The 23,134-nt window shown below is 48.9% G+C and overlaps 1 protein-coding gene across 1 annotated transcript in view; it reads left to right on the top strand.

Moving 5' to 3' along the window:
- Nucleotides 1-11,541: 11,541 nt before the first annotated feature.
- The window catches only part of gcat (glycine C-acetyltransferase), a 31,912-nt gene continuing 20,319 nt past the window's right edge, over nt 11,542-23,134 (top strand). The window contains exons 1-4 of the mRNA XM_068019401.1: nt 11,542-11,775; nt 15,243-15,373; nt 17,216-17,317; nt 20,171-20,317. Of these exons, the coding sequence (XP_067875502.1) occupies nt 11,589-11,775; nt 15,243-15,373; nt 17,216-17,317; nt 20,171-20,317 (567 nt within the window). The 5' untranslated portion in view covers nt 11,542-11,588. The remainder of the gene's footprint in view (nt 11,776-15,242; nt 15,374-17,215; nt 17,318-20,170; nt 20,318-23,134) is intronic.

The raw sequence follows: 23,134 nt of genomic DNA on the forward strand, positions 1-23,134 counted from the left end.
AACCTCCTCATCCCAGGGACCAATTTAATAAATCTTCACTGCACTGCCTCCAGTGCAAGTATATCCTTTCTTAAATGTGGAGACCAAAACCGCACACAATATTCGAGGTGTGGTCTCACCAAAACCCTGTACAATTTTAGTAAGACTTCTTTATTCCTGTACTCCAATCCCCTTGCAATAAAGGCCAACATGCCATTTGCCTTCCTAATAGCCTGCTGCACCTGCATCTTAACTTTGTGCGTTCCTTGTACGAGTACCCCCAAATCTGTCTGAACATCAACACTTAGCAGTTTCACACCTTTAAAAAATGTTCTGCGTTTCTATTTTTACTACCAAAGTGAACAACTTCACACTTCCCTACATGGTATTCCATTTGCCATCTTGTTGCCCAATCACTTAACCTGTCTATACCTCTTTGCAACCTCTCTACATCCTCCCTGCAGCTTACCTTTCCACTGAATTTTGTATTATCAGCAAACTTAGATACATTACTCTCTGTCTCTTCATCCAAGTCATTAATATAGAGTGTAAATAGCTGAGGCCCCAGCGCTGAACCATGTGGCACCCCACTGTAAGTGAACATCACCAGAGGAAGTGATGTCCCGTCACACAGGGCGGCACAGTGGCGCAGTGGTTAGCACTGCAGCCTCACAGCTCCAGTGACCCGGGTTCAATTCTGGGTACTGCCTGTGTGGAGTTTGCAAGTTCTCCCTGTGTCTGCGTGGGTTTCCTCCGGGTGCTCCGGTTTCCTCCCACATTCCAAAGACTTACAGGGTGATAGGTTAATTGACCATTATAAATTGCCCCTAGTATAGGTAGGTGGTAGGGAAATATAGGGACAGGTGGGGATGTGGTAGGAATATGGAATTAGGGTAGGATTAGTAGAAATGGGTGGTTGATGGTCGGCACAGACTCGGTGGGCCGAAGGGCCTGTTTCAGTGCTGTATCTCTAAAACTAAACATGACTAGGGAGTTGTGGGTGTAGCGTGACAGAGTGAGATGTGTTTGGGTATGACTTGTACAGTAACTGTATATATATATATATATATATATATATATACATATAATATATATTCTAGTTAAGTTATAATAAAAACCCATGTTTTCTTTGGATATTACTTGTAGTCCTGTGAGTCTTACAATAGTTAACATATCAAAAGAACAAGTAATATTACAGGCCCTAAGCTTTGGAATACCCTCCCTAAACCACTCTGCCTCTCTAGATTGCTTTCCTCCTGTAAAATGCTCCTTAAAACCTCTCTCTTTGACTAAACTTTTGGTCATTTGTCCTAACATGTGGCTCAGTGACAGATTTGTCTGAGAATGATCCCTGAAGTACTTCGGGACGTTTTGCGACATTAAAGACGATATCTAAATGCAGGTTGTTGTTGTTATTTGACTGGGGGCAGTGGGTGGGAGGAGAGGAAAACAAACCTAATCCTTTACCAAATGGTTAATTGTGTGAGAACAAAGCTTCTCTTTCTTGTCCTCCATACACATACTTCTCTGTAGGAGGCACAGTAGGTCAAAAGTGGTTTGATTTGTCTCCTCATGTAACTGTGGTGCTGAGGCCAATTGATGCCCCCTCCATGGCTACTGCAGTTGAGGCTAAGTGACTAGGTCTAGAGCAGAGATTGAACCTGGAACTTTCCTGGTGAACCATCACTTTCAAAATGAAAGCGCTTTACTTGCAATTTTATGATAATATCACTTCAGCTGCTTGTCTTATGGCCTGCTCCATATTCAGGTCCTCTGACTTTAACAGAACTGTACATAGTTTGGGTCAGAGAACAAGCACCGCTGGTATTTGGTTCGGCTCTGCCACATTGCCAACCTGTACCCTAACCCCAAACCTTCCATCAAGCAACACTCCTACTTTTGAATCTCTCCAACTCCAATTTAACATCCTGTGACTGCCGACCCTGAACAATACAGCAGCAAAGCCCAGCTACACTGAGTGTGGTGCTGAGATTTTGCCAGAGATAAATTATGCTAAAATCTCTGTGTCTCGCCAATACCAGCTTGTGCTAAAAGGCAAACAGTCAACACATTATGTTGCCACGTAGCTGATAGCGATGATGCAAGTTAATGCTGATGACATAAATAAATCTTTTTAAAACAGTTCCACAATCAAAGTTTAACAGTCTATGTGAATCAATCCTCAGGCTCGGCTTGGGATTGTGCTGGGCTGGTGGTCAGTATTTTGATCACTCCTGCTGCCGGGTAGTTTCACTACAATTATAGTCTCATGCAACACAGAAGGAGGCCATTTGGCCCATCGTGACCATGTTGGCTCTCGGAAAGCGCTACCGATTACTCCCAACCCTACTCTTTCCCCATAGCCTCGCAGTTTTTCCTTATTAAGTATATACCCTTTTGAAATTTATTGTTCAATCTGCTTCCACCATCCTTTCAGACAGTGCATTCCAGGTTATAACAACTCACTGTGTAAAACAAATTCTCCTCATCTCTCCATTGGCTTTTTACTAATTATCTTAAATCCGTGCCCTTTTGTTACTGACCCTCCTGCCAGTGAAGTCAGTTTCTCCATATCTGCTCTGTCAAAACCTATCATCATTTTGAGCAGCTCTATTAAATCTCCCCTTAACCTTCTCTGCTGTAAGAACCATTCCAGATTCTCCAGTCTCTCCACATAACTGAAGCCCCACATCCCTGGTGCTAATCTAAATCTCCTCTGTACTGTCTTCAAAGGGCTAGATAATTTTTCTAAAGGGTGGTGTCCAGAATTGGACACAATCCTGCAGTTGAGAGTCACTAATAGTCATACGCAAAAAATGAAAACACAGGAACAAGAGAAGGCCATTCACACCATTGAGGTTGTACTATCCCTGATTATATTATTGTGGAATTCACCTTGTTCACCCACCCAACATTTGTCTGCATGGTTATAAATCTTCTGGGAAATTTCCGGCATCCCAGATGTGATTCAAACCACAAATCTAGCATAGATGCATTTAAGGGGAAGCCAAGCAAACACATGGAATAGGAGGATATGTTAATGGGATGAGATGAGGTACGGTGGAAGGAGACTGGTGTGGAGCATAAACACTGGCATAGCCCAGTTGGGCCAAATTTTTTTTTTTTTTAAATTCATTCATGGGATGTGGGCATTGCTGGCTAAGCCAGCATTCATTGCCCATCCCTAATTGCCCTTGGTGAGCTGCCTTCTTGAACCGCTGCAGTCCATGTGAGGTAGGTACACCCACAGTGCTGTTAGGAAGGGAGTTCCAGGATTTTAACCCAGTGACAGTGAAGGAACGGCGATATAGTTCCAAGTCAGGATGGTGTGTGACTTGGATGGGAACTTGCAGGTGATCGTGTTCCCATGCATCTGCTGCCTTTGTCCTTCTAGTTGGTAGAGGTCACGGGTTTGGAAGGTGCTGTCTAAGGTGCCTTGGTGCATTGCTGCAGTGCATCTTGTAGATGGTACACACTGCTGCCACTGTGCGTCGGTGGTAGAGGGAGTGAGTGTTTGTGAATGGGGTGTCAATCAAGCGGGCTGCTTTATCCTGGATGGTGTCGAGCTTCTTCAGTATTGTTGGAGCTGCACCCATCCGGGCAAGTGGAGAGTATTCCATCACACTCCTGACTTGTGCCTTGTAGATGGTGGACAGGCTTTGGGGAGTCAGGAGGTGAGTTACTCGCCGCAGGATTCCTAGCCTCTGACCTGCTCTTGTAGCCACGGTATTTATATGGCTACTCCAGTTCAGTTTCTGGTCAATGGCAGCCCCTAGGATGTTGATAGTGGGGGATTCAGCGATGGTAATGCCGTTAAATGTCAAGGGGAGATGGTTAAATTCTCTTTTGTTGGAGATGGTCATTGCCTGGCACTTGTGTGGCGTGACATATTTCAGTGCTGTAATGGGAGAAAAGTGAGAGAAAGATGGGGGTTAAGGGCTTAGGTAAGTAGGGAAGGGAAGGATTAGATTGTTAAACAAGGGGAAGGAGTGAAGTATCAGAAACAGATGAACAGTGGATCTGTATCTTGGTGATGAAGTAATCCAATGAGCTCCTTGCATTTGTTGTTAGAGGTAAGAGTGGAAGAGGCAGGAGAGAGGAATTTAAGGAGGTGGCTGGTAATGGAAAAAATGATCCAAGAGTTACCTTGTCTCTCCAGAATGATTCAACAGTATTGGAAAGGAAGACCTAGTAGAGTTTGAGGTAACCAGTCACGTTGGACAATAGTTGCCTAAACCAATTGTGCACTGAGTGCATTTAAGTTTGCACTCTTTAGACCTCAAACAAACCCAATGCTATTCTGATCCATTGCACAAACCCAAGCATTTTCCAACCAGGGCCTACTGGATGGTAATTAAGAATGTGGACTATGGCTGATTTTTTGTTTAATCCATTCCATATGCTGGTGGCACTGACTCCACTTGCAGCAACTCGACAACAGCCCCAGCCGAGATTAGCAATGACCAGTGAACCAACCAAGGACCTTTCTGGTTAGTGTTTCTCAGTTCCACACAAAGCATCACCACCCCCTGCCCCACACTCCCCCCTGCCCCATCCCACCAACTGAACTATCATGGAAGCTTGTCCACTTTTATTCACAGGCAGTGACAGTGTGGTATGAAAAGACTTGCATTTATATAGCACCTTTCACAACATCTCAAAGTGCTTTACAGGCAATGAAATGCTTTTGAAGTGAGGTCACTGTTGTAATGTCAGAAACGTGGCAGTCAACCCGCACACCGCAAGCTCCCCTAAACAACAACCTGATAATGACCAGATAATCTGTTTTTGTGATGTTGATTGAGAGATAAATATTGGCCGGGCCACAAAGGATAACACCCCTTCTTCAAAATAGTGCCCTGGGATGTTTTACATCCATCTGGGAGTACAGGCAGAGCCTTGATTTAATGTCTCCCCCAAAAGATGGCACCACTGACAGTGCAGCACTCCCTCAGTACTGCACTGGAGAAGAGCTTCTGAGTTTTGTGCTCAAGATTTATGCTACAAGGTTAGGTTGAAAAAGCTTGGGTTGTTCTCCCTGGAGCAAAGGAGGGAGATTTGATAGAAGTGTGCAAGACTATGACAAGTTTAGATAAGGTAGACAAAGGAAAACGGTTCCCATTAACTGATGATACAAGGACTAGGGGGCCACAGATTTAAGGTTTTGGGCAAGAGATACAGGGGGAATGTGAGGAAGAGCTTTTTTATAGAGTGAGTGGTAATGACCTGGAACTCACTGCTCACGAGGGTGGTGCAAGCGGAAACTATGAATGATTTCAATAGGAAATCGGATGGGCACTTGAGGGAAATAAACTTCCAGAGCAATGAGACTGATTAGATTTCTTAACAGAGAACTGGAATACACATTCTTCTGTGTCATAACGACTCTGACTCCTAAAGATGGTCTCAAACCCACAATCTGCTGACTCAGAGGTGAGAATGTTTAGTTTAGTTTAGTTTAGAGTTACAACACTGAAACAGGCCCTTCGGCCCACCGAGTCTGTGCCGACCATCAACCACCCATTTATACTAATCCTACACTAATCCCATATCCCTACCACATCCGCACCTGTCCCTATATTCCCCTACCACCTACCTATACTAGGGGCAATTTATAATGGCCAATTTGCCTATCAACCTGCAAGTCTTTGGCATGTGGGTGGAAACCGGAGCACCCGGAGGAAACCCACGCAGACACAGGGAGAACTTGCAAACTCCACACAGGCAGTACCCAGAATTGAACCCGGGTCGCTGGAGCTGTGAGGCTGCGGTGCTAACCACTGCGCCACTGTGCTGCCAACTAACACATGTGAGGAGGCAAGCATTGATTTATGTCAACCTCAATGTTCTGTTGGCTGTTATTGGCCTCCTAAACCAGCGATTACATAGGTACATATTTACATAGAGCTAACAGCACTGATGGGGGTTGGTTCGCTCAGTTGACTAGAGTGTGATTGCTCGAGTGATGTCAACAGGACTGGTTCAATCCCTGCACTGGCTTTGATAGCTCACAGAGGCCTGCCTCCTCACCTTGCACCATGCTTGAGGAGTGATGACCCCTCAAGCTATACATTACCAATTATCTCTAATGGAGAGAGATGCCTTTGGAATTATGACTAGAACAACAGCACTGAAACAGGCCATTTGGCCCAACAGGCCTGTGCCAGTGTTTTATGCTCCACACAAGCCTCCTCTCATTGTACTCATTAACATATCCTTCTATTCCTTTCTCCCTCTCCAAGCTCTCCTCATCCATGAGTCTATTTACCTGCTCCCTTGACCCCCATTCTCATTAAACCCTTGAGCATCTAACTTCCTTTTCATGCCCCGTTTTAGCCAATATTGGAAATGGTTTCCTTCAGAGGCTCTCACCCTTCATTTCAAAATTTCTCTGATCACCCATCTCCTCAAGAAACTCACCCTCAACCTTACTGTCCTCGGTAACTACCACTCCATCATCAACTTCCTTTCCTCTCTGAGGTCCTTGCTTGTTTGGTCACCTCCCTCATCCACGCCCATCTCTCCTGCAACTCCATGTTTGAACCCCTCCAATCAGGATCCTGCTCCTTCCGCAGTCCTGAAATGGTCATAAATAACATTGACTGTGTCTGTGACTCTGACTGTGTTCGTGTCTATGACTGTAGTGCATTATCATTCCTCATCCTCTCCAGCCTCTCAGCAAACTTTGACACTGTCGACCATATCCTCCCCCTCCAATATCTCTCCGCTATTGTCCAGCTTTCTCCACTGCCCTCGGTGAATCCAGTCTTATCCACCTGGTCACAGCCAGAGCCTCTCTAACAACAATTTTATATTAATTAACTAATTAGTGCTAGAAATGACAGTTAGAGGAGTGAAGTGCTTCAACTGTGAGATGTGGGAGGTCCGTGACACTTCCAGCATTCCGGGCGACTACATCTGCAGGAAGTGTACCCAGTTGCAGCTCCTCACAGACCGCATGGATCGGTTGGAGCGGCAACTGGATGCACTTAGGAGCATGCAGGTGGCAGAAAGCGTCATAGACAGGAGTTTTAGAGAAGTGGTTACACCCAAGGTGCAGGCAGAAAGATGGGTGACCGCTAGAAGGGACAGGCAGTCAGTGCAGGAATCCCCTGTGGCTATCCCCCTCTCTAACAAGTATACCGTTTTGGATACTGTTGGGGGGGATGGCCTATCAGGGGAAAACAACAGCAGCCAGAGCAGTGGCACCACAGCTGGCACTGTTGTTCGGCAGGGAGGGACAAAGCGCAGAAGAGCAATAGTTACAGGGGACTCTATAGTCAGGGGCACAGATAGGCGCTTCTGTGGACGTGAAAGAGACTCCAGGATGGTATGTTGCCTCCCTGGTGCCAGGGTCAAGGATGCCTCTGAACGGACAGGGGGCATTCTGAAGGGGGAGGGTGAACAGCCAGAGGTTGTGGTACACATCGGTACCAATGACATAGGCAGGAAGAGTGATGAGGTCCTGCAGGGGGAGTTTAGGGAGTTAGGTAGTAAGTTAAAAAACAGGACCTCTAGGGTTGTAATCTCGGGATTACTCCCTGTGCCACTTGCCAGTGAGGCTAGAAATAGGAAGATAGTGCAGCTAAACACATGGCTGAGTAGCTGGTGTAGAAGGGAGGGTTTCAGATATCTGGACCATTGGGCTCTCTTCAGGGACAGATGGGACCTGTACAAGAAGGACGGGTTGCATCTAAACTGGAAGGGCACTAATATCCTGGCTGCAAGGTTTGCTAGCGTCACTCGGGAGGGTTTAAACTAGTGTGGCAGGGGGTAGGAACCAGAGCAGTAGGACAGCTAGTGAAATAATTGAGGAGAACATAGTAAATAAGGCCAGTAGGACTAAGAGGAAGAGCAGGCAGGGAGATGTTGCTGAGCACAGCGGGACTGGTGGTCTGAAGTGCATTTGTTTCAATGCGAGAAGTATAACAGGTAAGGCAGATGAACTTAGAGCTTGGATTAGTACTTGGAAATATGATGTTGTTGCTATTACAGAGACTTGGTTGAGGGAAGGACAGGATTGGCAGCTAAATGTTCCAGGCTTTAGAAGCTTCAGGCGGGATAGAGGGGGATGTAAAAGGGGTGGGGGAGTTGCATTACTAGTTAAGGAGAATATCACAGCTGTACTGCAGGAGGACACCTCAGAGGGGTCATGCAGCGAGGCAATATGGGTGGAGCTCAGGAATAGGAAGGGTGCAGTCACGATGTTGGGGGTTTACTTCAGGCCTCCCAACAGCCAGCAGAAGGTAGAGGAGCAGATAGGTAGACAGATTTTGGAAAGATGTAAAGGTAACAGGGTTATGGTGGTGGGTGATTTTAACTTCCCCAATATTGACTGGGACTCACTTAGTGCTAGGGGCTTGGATGGGGCAGAATTTGTGAGGAGCATCCAGGAGGGCTTCTTGAAACAGTATGTAGATAGTCCAACTAGGGATGGGGCCATTCTGGACCTGGTATTGGGGAATGAGCCCGGCCAGTGGCAACAAAGGGAGAGGTGAGGAAAAGCATTTTTACGCAGGGACTTATAATTAGAATGCACCTGCCTGAAAGGGTGTAGGAAGCAGATTCAATAATAACTTTCAAAAATTCATTCGCTAAATATTTAAAGAGAAAAAAATTGTAGGACTGTTGGGAAAAGAGCAGGGGAGTAAGATGAATTGGATCGTTCTTTCAAAGTGCTAGTATAGGCACGATGGACCGAATATCCTCCTTCTGTGCTGCGTCATCCTATAACTTATCCTATAACATAGAATTATTCCACAGCCTCTCAAGTCCAAGCAACTCTCCAGCAGCCATGCTTCCTATGAACCAAGACAGTGAATGCTTTTCAACAAAGATTCTCGTCAGAGACGAGCCTGGTTTTGTCCTCACCCGCAGTGCACATTCCAGCAGGAATCGCAGAATAGCACCCAGGAACAGCAAACTGGTTGGCATTTCGTGGCCATAGTCCCGGGAGCAATGAAACCAGTTGTAGGATCCACATTGCTCCCCTGGTCGAGATCAGTTGCCTCAGGAGAGACTTCAGCTGTCTGGTGGGCCCTAAATTCGGGAATTCCTTTCCACCTCTTTATCCTCCTTTATGCTTCTTAAAACTTACCGCTTTGACTGAATTCACCTGTCCTAACATCGGCCTACGTGTTCGGTGTCAAATTTTATTTGATAATCACTCCAGTGAAGTTTTGGGTTGTTTCGTTCTGTTAAAGGCACTATATAAATGCAACTTGTTGTTGAACAGAAACCCTTGTTACTGCAATTACTTACTTGATGTAATCAGCTCTTGCCTGGTCAAGATATCAGAAATTGAGACCATCAGACTGTGGTTTAGGCGATAACCTATACAACGTGTTTATTAAAAGTAAAAGGTAAACAGTAATAATGGACAACACAGTAAGTAACAGTAGTTGTGTAACTTTACCAACATCTCTTCAATAAGTAATGAATGAGCTGATTCTTCTTTCTTTCTCCTAGTGACACCCAATCTGAACAGGAGATTGATTACTTTCCAGGAGAATCTGCCCAGGCCTTCTGAGCTGTGCTGGAGTCACAGGGAGTGGCTCTGAATATCTCAACCTCTGTTGGCTGGTTTTCTTTGCTCCGACTTTCGTACAGAATTCCCTAACCCCGGAATGTGGCGAGGAGCCTGCAGCAGGCGGAGCATTGCCAACCCTCCAGGCTTAACCTGGAGTCTTTGCGACTAATCTCCTGGGCACCGCAGGGTGCAACACCCAGGAGAAAAATCAGAGGGCCGTTCAAAGTTTTCCATTATCTTCGAACATTTCTTGTTCATAAAGTTATTGGCGATGGGGGGGAAAAGAAGGCCGTTTGACCGGGAATTGGTGATTGGAGGTGGGCGGTTTTGTGATTAAAATCTCCAGGAATGTGGCCAGCTAGAGTTGGCAACCCGAGGCAGGCCCCATGGGGGCCTCATTTTTGGCACTTGCCCTTCGGAGGACCCATGATTCATCCAGCTGTAGACGGTCAAGGTCAAAGCTGACCTACTGTTTCTGCAGGAGTGTGGGTTACCGCACCTCAGCACTTAAAGGCAATGGTCGTGCTGGTAGTCCCACGGGCCATCGATCTAGTCAGTGGGAAATGATTCCTGTTCCCCTGGCCTGGGTATTCTGCTGCGGGGAGGCAACTTCACCATCTCCGAAGTTAAGGAGGTTGTGGGTGGATGGCTCCTCGTAGCAGATGTAATGTACAACAATGCTCCGCTCCGGTTGATCAACATGTACGACCCGGTTCAATACAGTGAGCGGCTGACCATCCTCCAGCAGCTACCACTGCTGCTTGTGACATCCAGGCTGGTCATTCTAGGCAGTGACTTCAACTGCATCATTGATCTTCAACAAACCTGCAGACGGAGCACAGCGTAGATACACCTGGTCAAGACCAGACGGGTCTGCCCGTTCCAGGATTGACTTCCTGTTTGTGTCCCATGATGTCACGGTCAGATCCACCGACGACAAGTCGGTGTTCTTCTCCGACCACTGCCTCTTACTGGCTGACTGTCACTTACAGGATGACCAGCAGGTTGGCAGGGGGACATGGAAGCTGAATGTAAAACTGCTGACCCCAGAGAACATTGAGGAACTCAAAAGGGATTACAAAGGTAGGAGAACCATGAAACCCCTCATTGAGTCTCCGGTGCACTGGTGGTAAGCGATCAAGGAGAACATCAAAAGGTTCTTTATCCTCAAAGGTGTTCAAAGGGCGAGAGAGAGACAGAGGGAAATGTCACGACTCCAGAAAAGTATGCAGAATCTGGTCCGGCTGCAGTCGATGGGGGTTGAGGTCAAGGGCGATCTCCAAGAGGTGAAGAGCCAACAGGCCTCGCTCTTTGCCATGGAGGCCTCCAAGATCATCTTCTGGTCCAGAGTCCGCTCCCTTGAGTGGGATGAGACATTCTCGCGTTTCTTCTTCCAAAAGGTACACACACAGAGCTCTGTGATCAGCAGCCTGAAGGAAGAGGATGGCTCGGTAACGTCTTCGCAGTTCGACATACTAAGGATCAGTAAATCCTTTTATGCTGGGCTGTATGACGCGAAGCCCACAGACAGCAGAGCCTCCCAGTACTTCCTGTCATCTATCACAGAGGTCTTAGATGACAGCATGAAAGAGAGACTGGACAAGCCGCTAACTCTGGACGAGCTGACAAAGGCCGTCAAGTCCTTCGAGACGAGTAAATCTCCCGGAAGCGACTGCTGCTAGAGGACTATCAATTTGGTGAAAGACGCCCTTTGGTCTGCCCGAAACTTGCTGGTCTCCCAGCGCAAAGAGTTGTTCACGACCGAATGTTGCAGACTGGCACATTCCAGGACTACGTGCTGAGGGACGCACTAAAGGTTGGGGCAGCCGCAGCAAAGGCTCAATGGGGAAAGACCACAGTGTAAGGTCCTCCAGGGGTTTTCAGTGGAGCTTGTGGCAGGGACTGTCTCTTTAAAAAGGTCGCCCCTGCGCTTTGATTGGTAGAATAGTGTCATGTGCTATCCAACGCCCCTCCAGCTAATGATTGGTCAGGGATGGCAGCGTCCTCGATGATGTCACTCGCCCCGCCCCCCAGGTGATGTCACTCGCCCCGCCCCTTCGGCCTGCGCTCGAGCGTGATCATGTTGTCCCGGAGTGTGTGGGTGGCGGTTCACCGGAACCTGAGCCGGGCCCGGAGCGCCCTGGCCCAACTCAACACGGTGCTGGAGGCTGAGCTGGACAGCATCCGGGGGGCGGGCACCTGGAAAAGCGAACGGATCATCACCTCCAAACAGGGAGCGCATATCAATGTCCAGGGTAGCACTGGAGGTAGGACCGGCGCTGGGGCACCCCGGGGTGGGGGAGAAGGAGGACCCCGGGGTGGGGGAGAAGGAGGACCCCGGGGGGGGGGGAGAAGGAGGACCCCGGGGTGGGGGAGAAGGAGGACCCCGGGGTGGGGGTGCGAGATCCCGGGAGAACATGGGGCTGGGGGTAGGGCGGTGAGCAGGGGGGACAGTCAGTACAGGGGCCCGGTACAGCACGGTGACAGTCAGTACGGGGCCCGGTACAGCACGGTGACAGTCAGTACGGGGCCCGGTACAGCACGGTGACAGTCAGTACAGGGGCCCGGTACAGCACGGTGACAGTCAGTACAGGGGCCCGGTACAGCACGGTGACAGTCAGTACGGGGCCCGGTACAGCACGGTGACAGTCAGTACGGGGCCCGGTACAGCACGGTGACAGTCAGTACAGGGCCCGGTACAGCACGGTGACTGTCAGTACAGGGCCCGGTACAGCACGGTGACTGTCAGTACAGGGCCCGGTACAGCACGGTGACAGTCAGTACGGGGCCCGGTACAGCACGGTGACAGTCAGTACAGGGGCCCGGTACAGCACGGTGACAGTCAGTACAGGGCCCGGTACAACACGGGGACAGTCAGTACGGGGCCCGGTACAGCACGGTGACAGTCAGTACGGGGCCCGGTACAGCACGGTGACAGTCAGTACAGGGGCCCGGTACAGCACGGTGACAGTCAGTACAGGGGCCCGGTACAGCACGGGGACAGTCAGTACGGGGGCCCGGTACAGCACGGTGACAGTCAGTACGGGGGCCCGGTACAGCACGGTGACAGTCAGTACGGGGGCCCGGTACAGCACGGTGACAGTCAGTACGGGGGCCCGGTACAGCACGGTGACAGTCAGTACGGGGGCCCGGTACAGCACGGTGACAGTCAGTACGGGGCCCGGTACAGCACGGTGACAGTCAGTACGGGGCCCGGTACAGCACGGGGACAGTCAGTACGGTGCCTGGTTCTGTGGCACGGGGACAGTCAGTACGGGGCCTGATACAGCACGGTGACAGTCAGTACGGGGCCCGGTACAGCACGGGGACAGTCAGTACGGTGCCTGGTTCTGTGGCACGGGGACAGTCAGTACGGGGCCTGATACAGCACGGTGACAGTCAGTACGGGGCCCGGTTCTGTGGCACGGTGACAGTCAGTACGGGGCCCGGTACGGCACGGTGACTGTCAGTCCAGGGCCCGGTACAGCACGGTGACAGTCAGTACAGGGCCCGGTACGGCACGGGGACAGTCAATACAGAGCCCGGTACAGCACGGGGACAGTCAGTACAGAGCCCGGTACAGCACGGGGACAGTCAGTACAGAGCCCGGTACAGCACGGGGACAGTCAGTACGGGGCCCGGTACAACACGGGGACAGTCAGTACAGGGCCCGGTACAGCACGGTGACTGTCAGTACAGGGCCCGGTACAGCACGGTGACTGTCAGTACAGGGCCCTGTACAGCACGGGGACAGTCAGTACAGGGCCCGGTACAGCACGGGGACAGTCAGTACAGGGCCCGGTACAACACGGGGACAGTCAGTACAGGGCCCGGTACAGCACGGGGACAGTCAGTACAGGGCCCGGTACAGCACGGGGACAGTCAGTACAGGGCCCGGAACAGCACGGGGACAGTCAGTACTGGGCCCGGTACAGCACGGGGACAGTCAGTACAGGGCCCGGAACAGCACGGGGACAGTCAGTACTGGGCCCGGTACAGCACGGGGACAGTCAGTACTGGGCCCGGTACAGCACGGTGACAGTCAGTACGGGGCCTATACAGCACGGGGACAGTCAGTACGGGGCCCGGTTCTCTGGCACGTTGACAGTCAGTACGGGGCCCGGTACTGTCGCAGGTTGACAGTCAGTACGGGGCCCGGTACTGTCGCACGTTGACAGTCAGTACGGGGCCCGGTACTGTCGCACGGTGACAGTCAGTACGGGGCCCGGTACTGTCGCACGGTGACAGTCAGTACGGGGCCCGGTACTGTCGCACGGTGACAGTCAGTACGGGGCCCGGTACTGTCGCACGGTGACAGTCAGTACGGGGCCAGGTACTGTAGCACGGTGACAGTCAGTACGGGGCCAGGTACTGTAGCACGGTGACAGTCAGTACGGGGCCCGGTACTGTAGCACTGAAGGTCCGGAGCTGAACCCTGTGAGCTGCTCACTTTCTGAATGGCCAGTTTATCATAGTTTATTCCTGTAGTTTTCCACTGTTAATCTAGTTTGTCAAAATATCTGGATTAATGAACTGTTGCACCTCCTTTTGCTCCTGAAGGTGCTCACTATCGCTGAGATCCTGTTGCACATGTGTCTGCTCTCATGTCACAGTCATTTATGGCATAGAAGGAGGCCATTCAGCCTATCAAGTCCATGCTGGAACTCTGTGGACCAAACCAGTCAGTCCCACTCCCCCACTTGATCCCGTAGCCTTGCAAGCTTATTTCCTTCGCGTGCCCATCCAATTTCCTTTTGAAGTCATTGATTGTCTCCTCTTCCACCACCCTTCTGGGCAGTGAGTTCCAGGTCGTTACCACTCGCTGCATAAAAAAGCTCTTCCTCACATTCCCCCTGCATCTCTTGCCCAAAACCTTCAATCTGTGATCCCTAGTCCTTGTACCATCAGCTAATGAGAACAGTTTTCCCGTCTAACTTTTCTAAACCTGCCATAATCTTGTACACCTCTTTCAAATCTCCGCTCAATCTCCTTTGCCCAGCTTTTCCAATCTAACCTGTAGCTAAATCCCCCATTCCTGGAACCATTGTGCTGGAACCATTCTGGTAAATCCCCTCTGCACCCTCTCATCCTCCCTGAAGTGTGGTGAGCAGAATTGTGGTCTAACCAGAGCTTTATAAAGCTTCAGCATAGCCTCGCTGCATTTGTACTCTATGGCTCTAAAATTGACCATTCTACCTGCACAAGCCTAATAATTATCAGCAAGCTATTTAATTCTGTAGGGCATCACAGCCACAGTCTCCCTGCTAAACATATGCATCTTCCAATTGGCGTCATTTGCATAGTGATGAGGAGCAGCAATCCTGGTTCTTTCCCAATATTGATAATGCTGTGTGAAATTAGCTAATCGAGCAGAGAAACTGAGAGCTCCTTGGTCTTAATGGGTCTGTACTGAACTGGATCAGATCACTGACCCACTGAATTAAGAGGGGCTGTCTCAGGAGTGTCTTTTGGGCGGGGGTGGCTTGTGGTGGCCGTGATTAGTGGATAGTTAATGGGGACATTGGCTAGCGGGTGACTGGTTGTGTTGTTAGCAAAGCTTCAGCATTTTCACTCAGTTGCTACTTGGTGAGGTCTGTCTGTGGTTTGAACGGTTCTGATATCAGTGCTGGGGCCCCAGGGAGTGATCTGTCATCGTGCTCTGCCATCGTGCTCTCTCTCTCTCTCACTTTGCCATTTACCATTAACCACTGATGCAATTTCTCTCCCCCTGTAGCAATTCTGAACTTCTGTGCGAACAACTACCTCGGCCTTTCGAGTCACCCTGCAGTGATACAGTCGGGAATCGAAGCCCTGGATCAGTACGGAGCGGGGCTGAGCTCTGTCCGTTTCATTTGTGGCACACAGGTCAGTCCACAAGGGTATATAAGACAAAGGTCATTAGGCATGACTCCTCCGCTCTGATTTCATAATTGACCCAATCCAGAGCCCTCACTCCACTTTCCCCTAATACTGAGCTGAGAGACACGAAGTGGTTCCTGGGCACTAAACCAGCTTCTGGAATCAAATGTAGGAATCACCAGATCTGTTGCATCTCTCTTCAGATATATCTCATCAACCCTCCCCATCCAACCTCCCACTTCCTACATATCCCCCATTCTCACCCTCCCCATCCAACCTCCCACTTCCTACATAACCCCCATTCTCTCCCTCCCCATCCAACCTCCCACTTCCTACTTGTCCCCCATTCTCACCCTCCCCATCCAACCTCCCACTTCCTACTTGTCCCCCATTCTCACCCTCCCCATCCAACCTCCCACTTCCTACTTGTCCCCCATTCTCACCCTCCCCATCCAACCTCCCACTTCCTACTTGTCCCCCATTCTCACCCTCCCCATCCAACCTCCCACTTCCTACATAACCCCCATTCTCTCCCTCCCCATCCAACCTCCCACTTCCTACTTGTCCCCCATTCTCTCCCTCCCCATCCAACCTCCCACTTCCTACATAACCCCCATTCTCTCCCTCCCCATCCAACCTCCCACTTCCTACTTGTCCCCCATTCTCACCCTCCCCATCCAACCTCCCACTTCCTACATGTCCCCCATTCTCACCCTCCCCATCCAACCTCCCACTTCCTACTTGTCCCCCATTCTCACCCTCCCCATCCAACCTCCCACTTCCTACTTGTCCCCCATTCTCACCCTCCCCATCCAACCTCCCACTTCCTACTTGTCCCCCATTCTCACCCTCCCCATCCAACCTCCCACTTCCTACATGTCCCCCATTCTCACCCTCCCCATCCAACCTCCCACTTCCTACATGTCCCCCATTCTCACCCTCCCCATCCAACCTCCCACTTCCTACTTGTCCCCCATTCTCACCCTCCCCATCCAACCTCCCACTTCCTACTTGTCCCCCATTCTCACCCTCCCCATCCAACCTCCCACTTCCTACATGTCCCCCATTCTCACCCTCCCCATCCAACCTCCCACTTCCTACATGTCCCCCATTCTCACCCTCCCCATCCAACCTCCCACTTCCTACATGTCCCCCATTCTCACCCTCCCCATCCAACCTCCCACTTCCTACATAACCCCCATTCTCTCCCTCCCCATCCAACCTCCCACTTCCTACATGTCCCCCATTCTCACCCTCCCCATCCAACCTCCCACTTCCTACATGTCCCCCATTCTCACCCTCCCCATCCAACCTCCCACTTCCTACTTGTCCCCCATTCTCACCCTCCCCATCCAACCTCCCACTTCCTACATGTCCCCCATTCTCACCCTCCCCATCCAACCTCCCACTTCCTACATAACCCCCATTCTCTCCCTCCCCATCCAACCTCCCACTTCCTACATAACCCCCATTCTCACCCTCCCCATCCAACCTCCCACTTCCTACATAACCCCCATTCTCACCCTCCCCATCCAACCTCCCACTTCCTACATAACCCCCATTCTCACCCTCCCCATCCAACCTCCCACTTCCTATATAACCCCCATTCTCACCCTCCCCATCCAACCTCCCACTTCCTACTTGTCCCCCATTCTCAGCAGGAGATGTGAATTGGTGTGGCTTTTAAACACAACTCAGCAGTGATTCTGCCCACAAGTGGGAAGAAATTGTTGCTGGCTGGTTTGGGAAATATTTTGTGTTTTCAGGGATGGAAGATTGAAAGTGATGTTTACAGTGTTGCTGAGAGAGGTTGAGTCTGATCCAGCCTTTTTCTGTTTGTATCCCTAGAATCTGCACAAGAACCTGGAGGCCAAGATCGCAAAGTTCCACCAGAGAGAGGACGCCATTCTCTATGCCAGCTGTTTTGATGCCAATGCTGGGATTTTTGAGGTGGGTCATATGCCCTCTGTGTATCTTGAGCTTTTACCCCTACACCTGATGATATAAAATACCTGTCATGGGGAGAGCTTGCTACTTCTTATTGGTTCCATGTGCACTTTATGTCCTGGAACTGTCAAAAGCCTGAGATTTGTGATCACAAAGTGAGACCGATTGTTGATCCATGTTACTACCTGGAGCTGGATTTACTTTTAATCAGGGAATTTGCATGGCCACAATTCTGAGCTAGAATGAGGGAGATCTGATGGGTCTGCATGTGTACCAAGCATGTCAACAGATAGACAAGATGTATCTGTGTGTCCAGCAGAACATAGTTGACCTATTTTCCCTGCATACTCTCCTGTCATCTCATCTAAAGCAGCCATGTGGTGATTCCATCATTGCCTCCTGATTGAACCATATCAGGCAGACTGAGAGGTGAAGTTCATTCCCCTCCCCCTTCTCAGTGCAATGGCTCGTTCCCGCGTGATGCGGTTTCCTGCAGTCTCGCTGGAAACAGATGCCCTCTGACCCCTCCTTCCTGCCACTGAGTGAGGTGAGTGTCAAGCAGACCCAGCAAAGGCCTCATGCAGCCAACCGTCTGGTGGCTGGAGCTAAAGGCTTAAGCATTTTTCATGAAATATGACCGTTTAATGAAACGCCGTAGCCGCTCAGTGTTCTTTTTCATTCCTGACATCGGAGTATTCTTCAAGGGGCTGTGTAATTGCCCAAATGATACTAGCACACAGCCAGGTGTGGAGATGGACCTCTCAGTCCATCATTGTCTCCTATTGCTTTTTTTTTACTATATATAAATGACTTGGATCTTGGAATACAGAGTCGAATCTCAAATTTGCCAATGATACCAAACTTGGATGTGTGGCAAACAGTGAGGATGATAAGAACCACCTGCAACAGGACATAGATAGGCTAGCAGGATGGAACCAAGTGGCAGATGGAATTTAATACAGACAAATCTGAGGTGATGCATTTGGCAGAAGGAATAGGGAGAGGCCATATATACTTAATGGCACAGCTCTAAAGAGTGTGCAGGAACAGAGGGATCTGGGGATGCATGTACATCCATCTTTGAAGGTGGCAGCACATATTGCGAGAGTGGTTAGTAAAGCATGTGGGATCTTGGGCTTCATAAATAGAGGCATTGAGTACAAAGGCAGGGAAATTAATGCTAAACCTTTTATAAAGTTCTGGTTTTGCCTCAACTGGATTATTGCGTCCAGTTCTGGTCACCATACTTTATGAAGGATTTGAGGGTGCATGGGAGATTTACCAGAATGATTTACAAGGTTAGGTTGGAAAAACTGGGATTGTTCTTCTTTAGAAAAAAGGAGATTAAGGGGTGATTTAATAGAGGTGTGCAAGATTATGGCAGGCTTAGACAAGTTAGACCAGGAAAAACTGTTCCCGTTAACTAAAGTACAAAGACTAGGGAAGACAAATTGAAGGTTTTGGGCAAGAGATGCAGGGGGAATATAAGGAAGAACTTTTTCACGCAGCAAATGGTAATGAGCTGGAACTCGCTGCCCACAAGTGTGGTGGAAGTGGAGACAATCAATGACTTCAAGAGGAAGTTGGATGGTCACTTGTGGAAATAGGCTTGCAGGGCTTCGGGGATCGAGCGGGGGAGTGGAACTGACTGAACAGTTCCATAGAGAGCTGACGTGGACTTGATGGGGCGAATGGCCTCATTCTGTGCCATGAATGACTCTATGACTGTACTTTAAAACAACCGGTCAGAGGCAGGGAGCATTTTGCCACATCATTACAATTTTAATCATTGCATTGAACGTCAGAGAGGTTCAAAATTATGAGAGGTTTTGAGGTGAGGAGGGGGATGCGACGAGAGTTTGTTTGATGCAGTGAGTTATGATCTGGAATGCGCTGCCTGAAAGGGTGGTGGAAGCAGATTCAGTAGTAACTTTCAAAAGGGAATTAGATTAAATACTTAAAACAGAATGACTTACAGGGGGTGTGGGAAAAATGTGTCCTAAAATTATTCAGGGCTCCTGCTACTTTTCCTAAACCAAAGGTCATATACCCACTGAGCCACTTTTTAATCTGAAATCCATTTAACTGTGAAGTTCGGCCGCCTTGCCACAAACTGTCACATTGGTGAGAACATGTCTGAAAGGTAGTGAGATCTTTTCCAATTGAGAGTGGTTTTCCCCAGTTATTTATTTATTTTTTTTATTTAGAGATACAGCAATGAAACAGGCCCTTCGGCCCACCGAGTCTGTGCCGACCAAGAACCCCCCATTTATACTAACCCTACAGTAATCCCATATTCCCTACCACCTACCTACACTAGGGGCAATTTACAATGGCCAATTTACCTATCACCTGCAAGTCTTTGGCGGTGGGAGGAAACCGGAGCACCCGGCGAAAACCCAAGCAGTCACATGGAGAACTTGCAAACTCCACACAGGCAGTACCCAGAATTGAACCCGGGTCCCTGGAGCTGTGAAGCTGCGGTGCTAACCACTGCGCCACTGTGCCACCCCGTTATGTAGTCCTGTAGTTACAGTGTGTAATCTCCTCGCATTGATAAGATGTTAAATCTCAGCAATGGACATGGGCAGGGCTCAGTGAATAAGGGCATTGCCCGCTGACTATCCTGGCATCTCCTCCCCATAAGGATGGGCTGCTTTTTGGCGTTGCCTCCCGATGGAAGTCAGCAGGTGGGCAGTCGGATTTACACCCACCACTTTGTAGTGCAATGTGTCAGGGCTGTGAGCAACCTCCTGACCGCGACATCGAAGCTGAGACAGCAGCCTGTTCTTACAGAACGATCAAGGTCTACAATTCCAGCCAGCCGTCTAGTATCCCATCCGTTGCCTTTTCCAGGTCCTGTTAACCCCTGAAGATGCCATTCTCTCGGATGAACTCAACCATGCATCGATCATCGATGGTGTGCGGCTGTGCAAGGCCAACAAGTACCGCTACAAACACCTGGACCTCAGTGACCTGGAGGCCAAGCTGAAGGAAGCCCAGGTACATTTAACTGCACTCGTTTAGATACCCGCGCTGTAGCTAACAATCATTGATAATATTACTAAAACGCTCACCCATTGATGGTTGGATCCCTTTAATGTAATCTGTCTGTTTCCCCCCTGTGGAGCCCTTTCCTGCCTCCTCCTTCCCTTCATTCCATAACTGAACACCCTGTAACCATTGGTTTTCTGATTTGCTTTATCACCTCACCCTTGGAGTCTTCCCTATGGCTCTTCATCTGCTTTTCATTGCAAGAGTTTATTTTTGGCCATGGAGATTTTTATAAAGCCTTCTCAAATATAATGAGCTTTTGATAAGGTCCTGCATGGGAGATTGGTTAAGAAGATAAGAGCCCATGGGATCCAGGGCAATTTGGCAAAGTGGATCCAAAATTGGCTTAGTGGCAGGAGGCAGAGGGTGATGGATGAGAGTTTTTGCGATTGGAAGCCTGTGACCAGTGGTGTACCACAGGGATCAGTGCTGGGACCCTTGCTGTTTGTAGTGTACATTAATGATTTAGACATGAATATAGGAGGTATGATCAGTAAGTTCACAGATGACATGAAAATTGTTGGTGTAAATAGTGAGGAGGAAAGCCTTAGATTACAGGACGAGATAGATGGGCAGAGCAGTGGCAAATGGAATTTAATCCTGCTAAGTGTAAGGTGATGCATTTTGGGAGGACTAATAAGACAAGGAAATATACAATGGATGGTAGGTTTCTAGGAAGTACAGAGGGTCACAGGGACCTTGGTCTACTTGTCCATGGATCACTAAGGCAGCAGCACAGTTAGATAAGGTGGTTTGGAAGGCATATGGGATACTTGCCTTTATTAGCCTAGGCACAGAATATAAGAGCCAAGAGGTTATGATGGAGCTGTATAAAACGCTAGTTAGGCTGCTAGTTAGGAGTACTGTGTACCGTTTTGGGCACCATGCTATAGGAAGGATGTGATTGCACTGGAGAGGCTGCAGAGGAGATTCACTAGGATGTTGCCTGGGCTGCAGCATTTCAGCTATGAAGAGAGACTGGATAGGCTAGGGTTGTTTTCCTTAGAGCAGAGAAGGCTGAGGGGGGACCTGATTAAGGTATACAACATTATGAGGGGCATTGATAGGATAGATAGGAAGAAACTTTTTCCCTTAGCGGAGGTGTCAATAACCAGGGGGCATAGATTTAAGGTAAGGGGCAGGAGGCTTAGAGAGGGGATTTGAGGAAAAAAAATTTCAGTCAGAGGGTGTTTGGAATCTGGAACACACTGCCTGAAGGGGTGGTAGAGGCAGGAACACTCACAACATTTAAGAAGTATTTAGATGAGCATTTGAAATGCCATAGCATACAAGGCTACGGGCCTAGTGCTGGAAAGTGGGATTAGACTAGACGGGTGCTTGATGGCCGGTACAGACACGATGGGCCGAAGGGCCTGTTTCTGTGCTGTATAACTCTATGACTCTAATGGCATTAGGAACTAAATGGTACAATTTTAAAGGAACTTCAGGAATAGAGAGACGTGGGAGTTCACGTATACAAAACTTTGGAAGTGGCAGGATGAGGATTTTTAAAAATAGGATCCTTGCCTTTATAAATAGAGGTATAGAATACAAAAGTATGGAGGTTAAGCAGAACCTTTATTAATCGGCTGGAGTATTGTGTCTAGTTCTGGGCACCACACTTTAGGAAGAATGTCAAGGCCTTGGAGAGAGTACAGACTGGAATGGTACCAGAGATATGGGGCTTCTGTTATCTAGAGAGGCTGGGATAGTTCTCCTTCGAGCAGAGAAGGTTAAGGGGAGATTTAATAGAGGGATTCAAAATCATGAGGGGTTAGAATAAATGGGGAGAAAATTTTCCACTGGCAGGAGGATCGATAACCTGAGGAAACAGGGAAACAGACTTGAGATAATTTGTGAAAGAACCAGAGGAAGGTGAGTTGTGATGATCTGGAGTGCGCTGCCTGAAACGGTGGTGGAAGCAGATTCAATAGTAACTTTCAAAAGGGTAAATACTTGAAAAGTAAAAAAATTGCAGGGCTTTGGGGAAAGAGCAGGGGAGTGGGACTAATTGGATAGATCTTTCAAAGAGCAAGCACAGGCATGATGGGATGAATGGCCTCCCTCTGTGCTGTATGATTCTATGATAATGAAGGTTCACCTTTCCCTGCTTGAATTTGAATTCTCTGTTTTTCACTATTTTCTCCCTGCGTTCAATGCAGTGATATATTATTAATGGGGGAGAGTGTATTCCAGGCTGCCCAGCCAGGCTTTTAAATCGCCTTTAAGAAAAGCAGGGTTGTTGCTGTTTCATTCTCTGTGCAGAACTGTTGTCCTGCTTTATCCAGTCTTCACCCTTGGCTCCAGACTTGGCCTCTACTGCTGTACCAATCCATCTCCTCTCTGCATAGTTCTAGTCTCCACATTATAAAAAGAATATAGAGGCACTGGGGAAGTTGCAAAAAAGCTTTACAAGGATGGTACCTGAACTGGGAGATTATAACCATCAGGAAAGACTGAACAGGATGGGGCACTGTTCTCTATAAATGAATAGGCGGGGGGGTGGGTGGGGTGTGACCAATCTTTAAGATTATATAAGGGTTTGATAGGGTGGACGCAGAAAAGATGTGTTCACTTGTCAGGGAGACCAAAACTAGGGGCCATAAATATAAGATAGTCGCTAATAAATCCAATAGGGAATTGCATCCGTATAGCACCTCCGCGACCTCAGAACATCCCACAGTGCTTTACAGCCAATGAAGTATTTTACTGTTGTAATGTAGAAAATCACGACCATATGAAGTAGTTGAGGCAAATAGCATGGCT

This window comes from Heterodontus francisci, chromosome 41 (assembly GCF_036365525.1).
Source record: "Heterodontus francisci isolate sHetFra1 chromosome 41, sHetFra1.hap1, whole genome shotgun sequence".
Taxonomy (NCBI): domain Eukaryota; kingdom Metazoa; phylum Chordata; class Chondrichthyes; order Heterodontiformes; family Heterodontidae; genus Heterodontus; species Heterodontus francisci.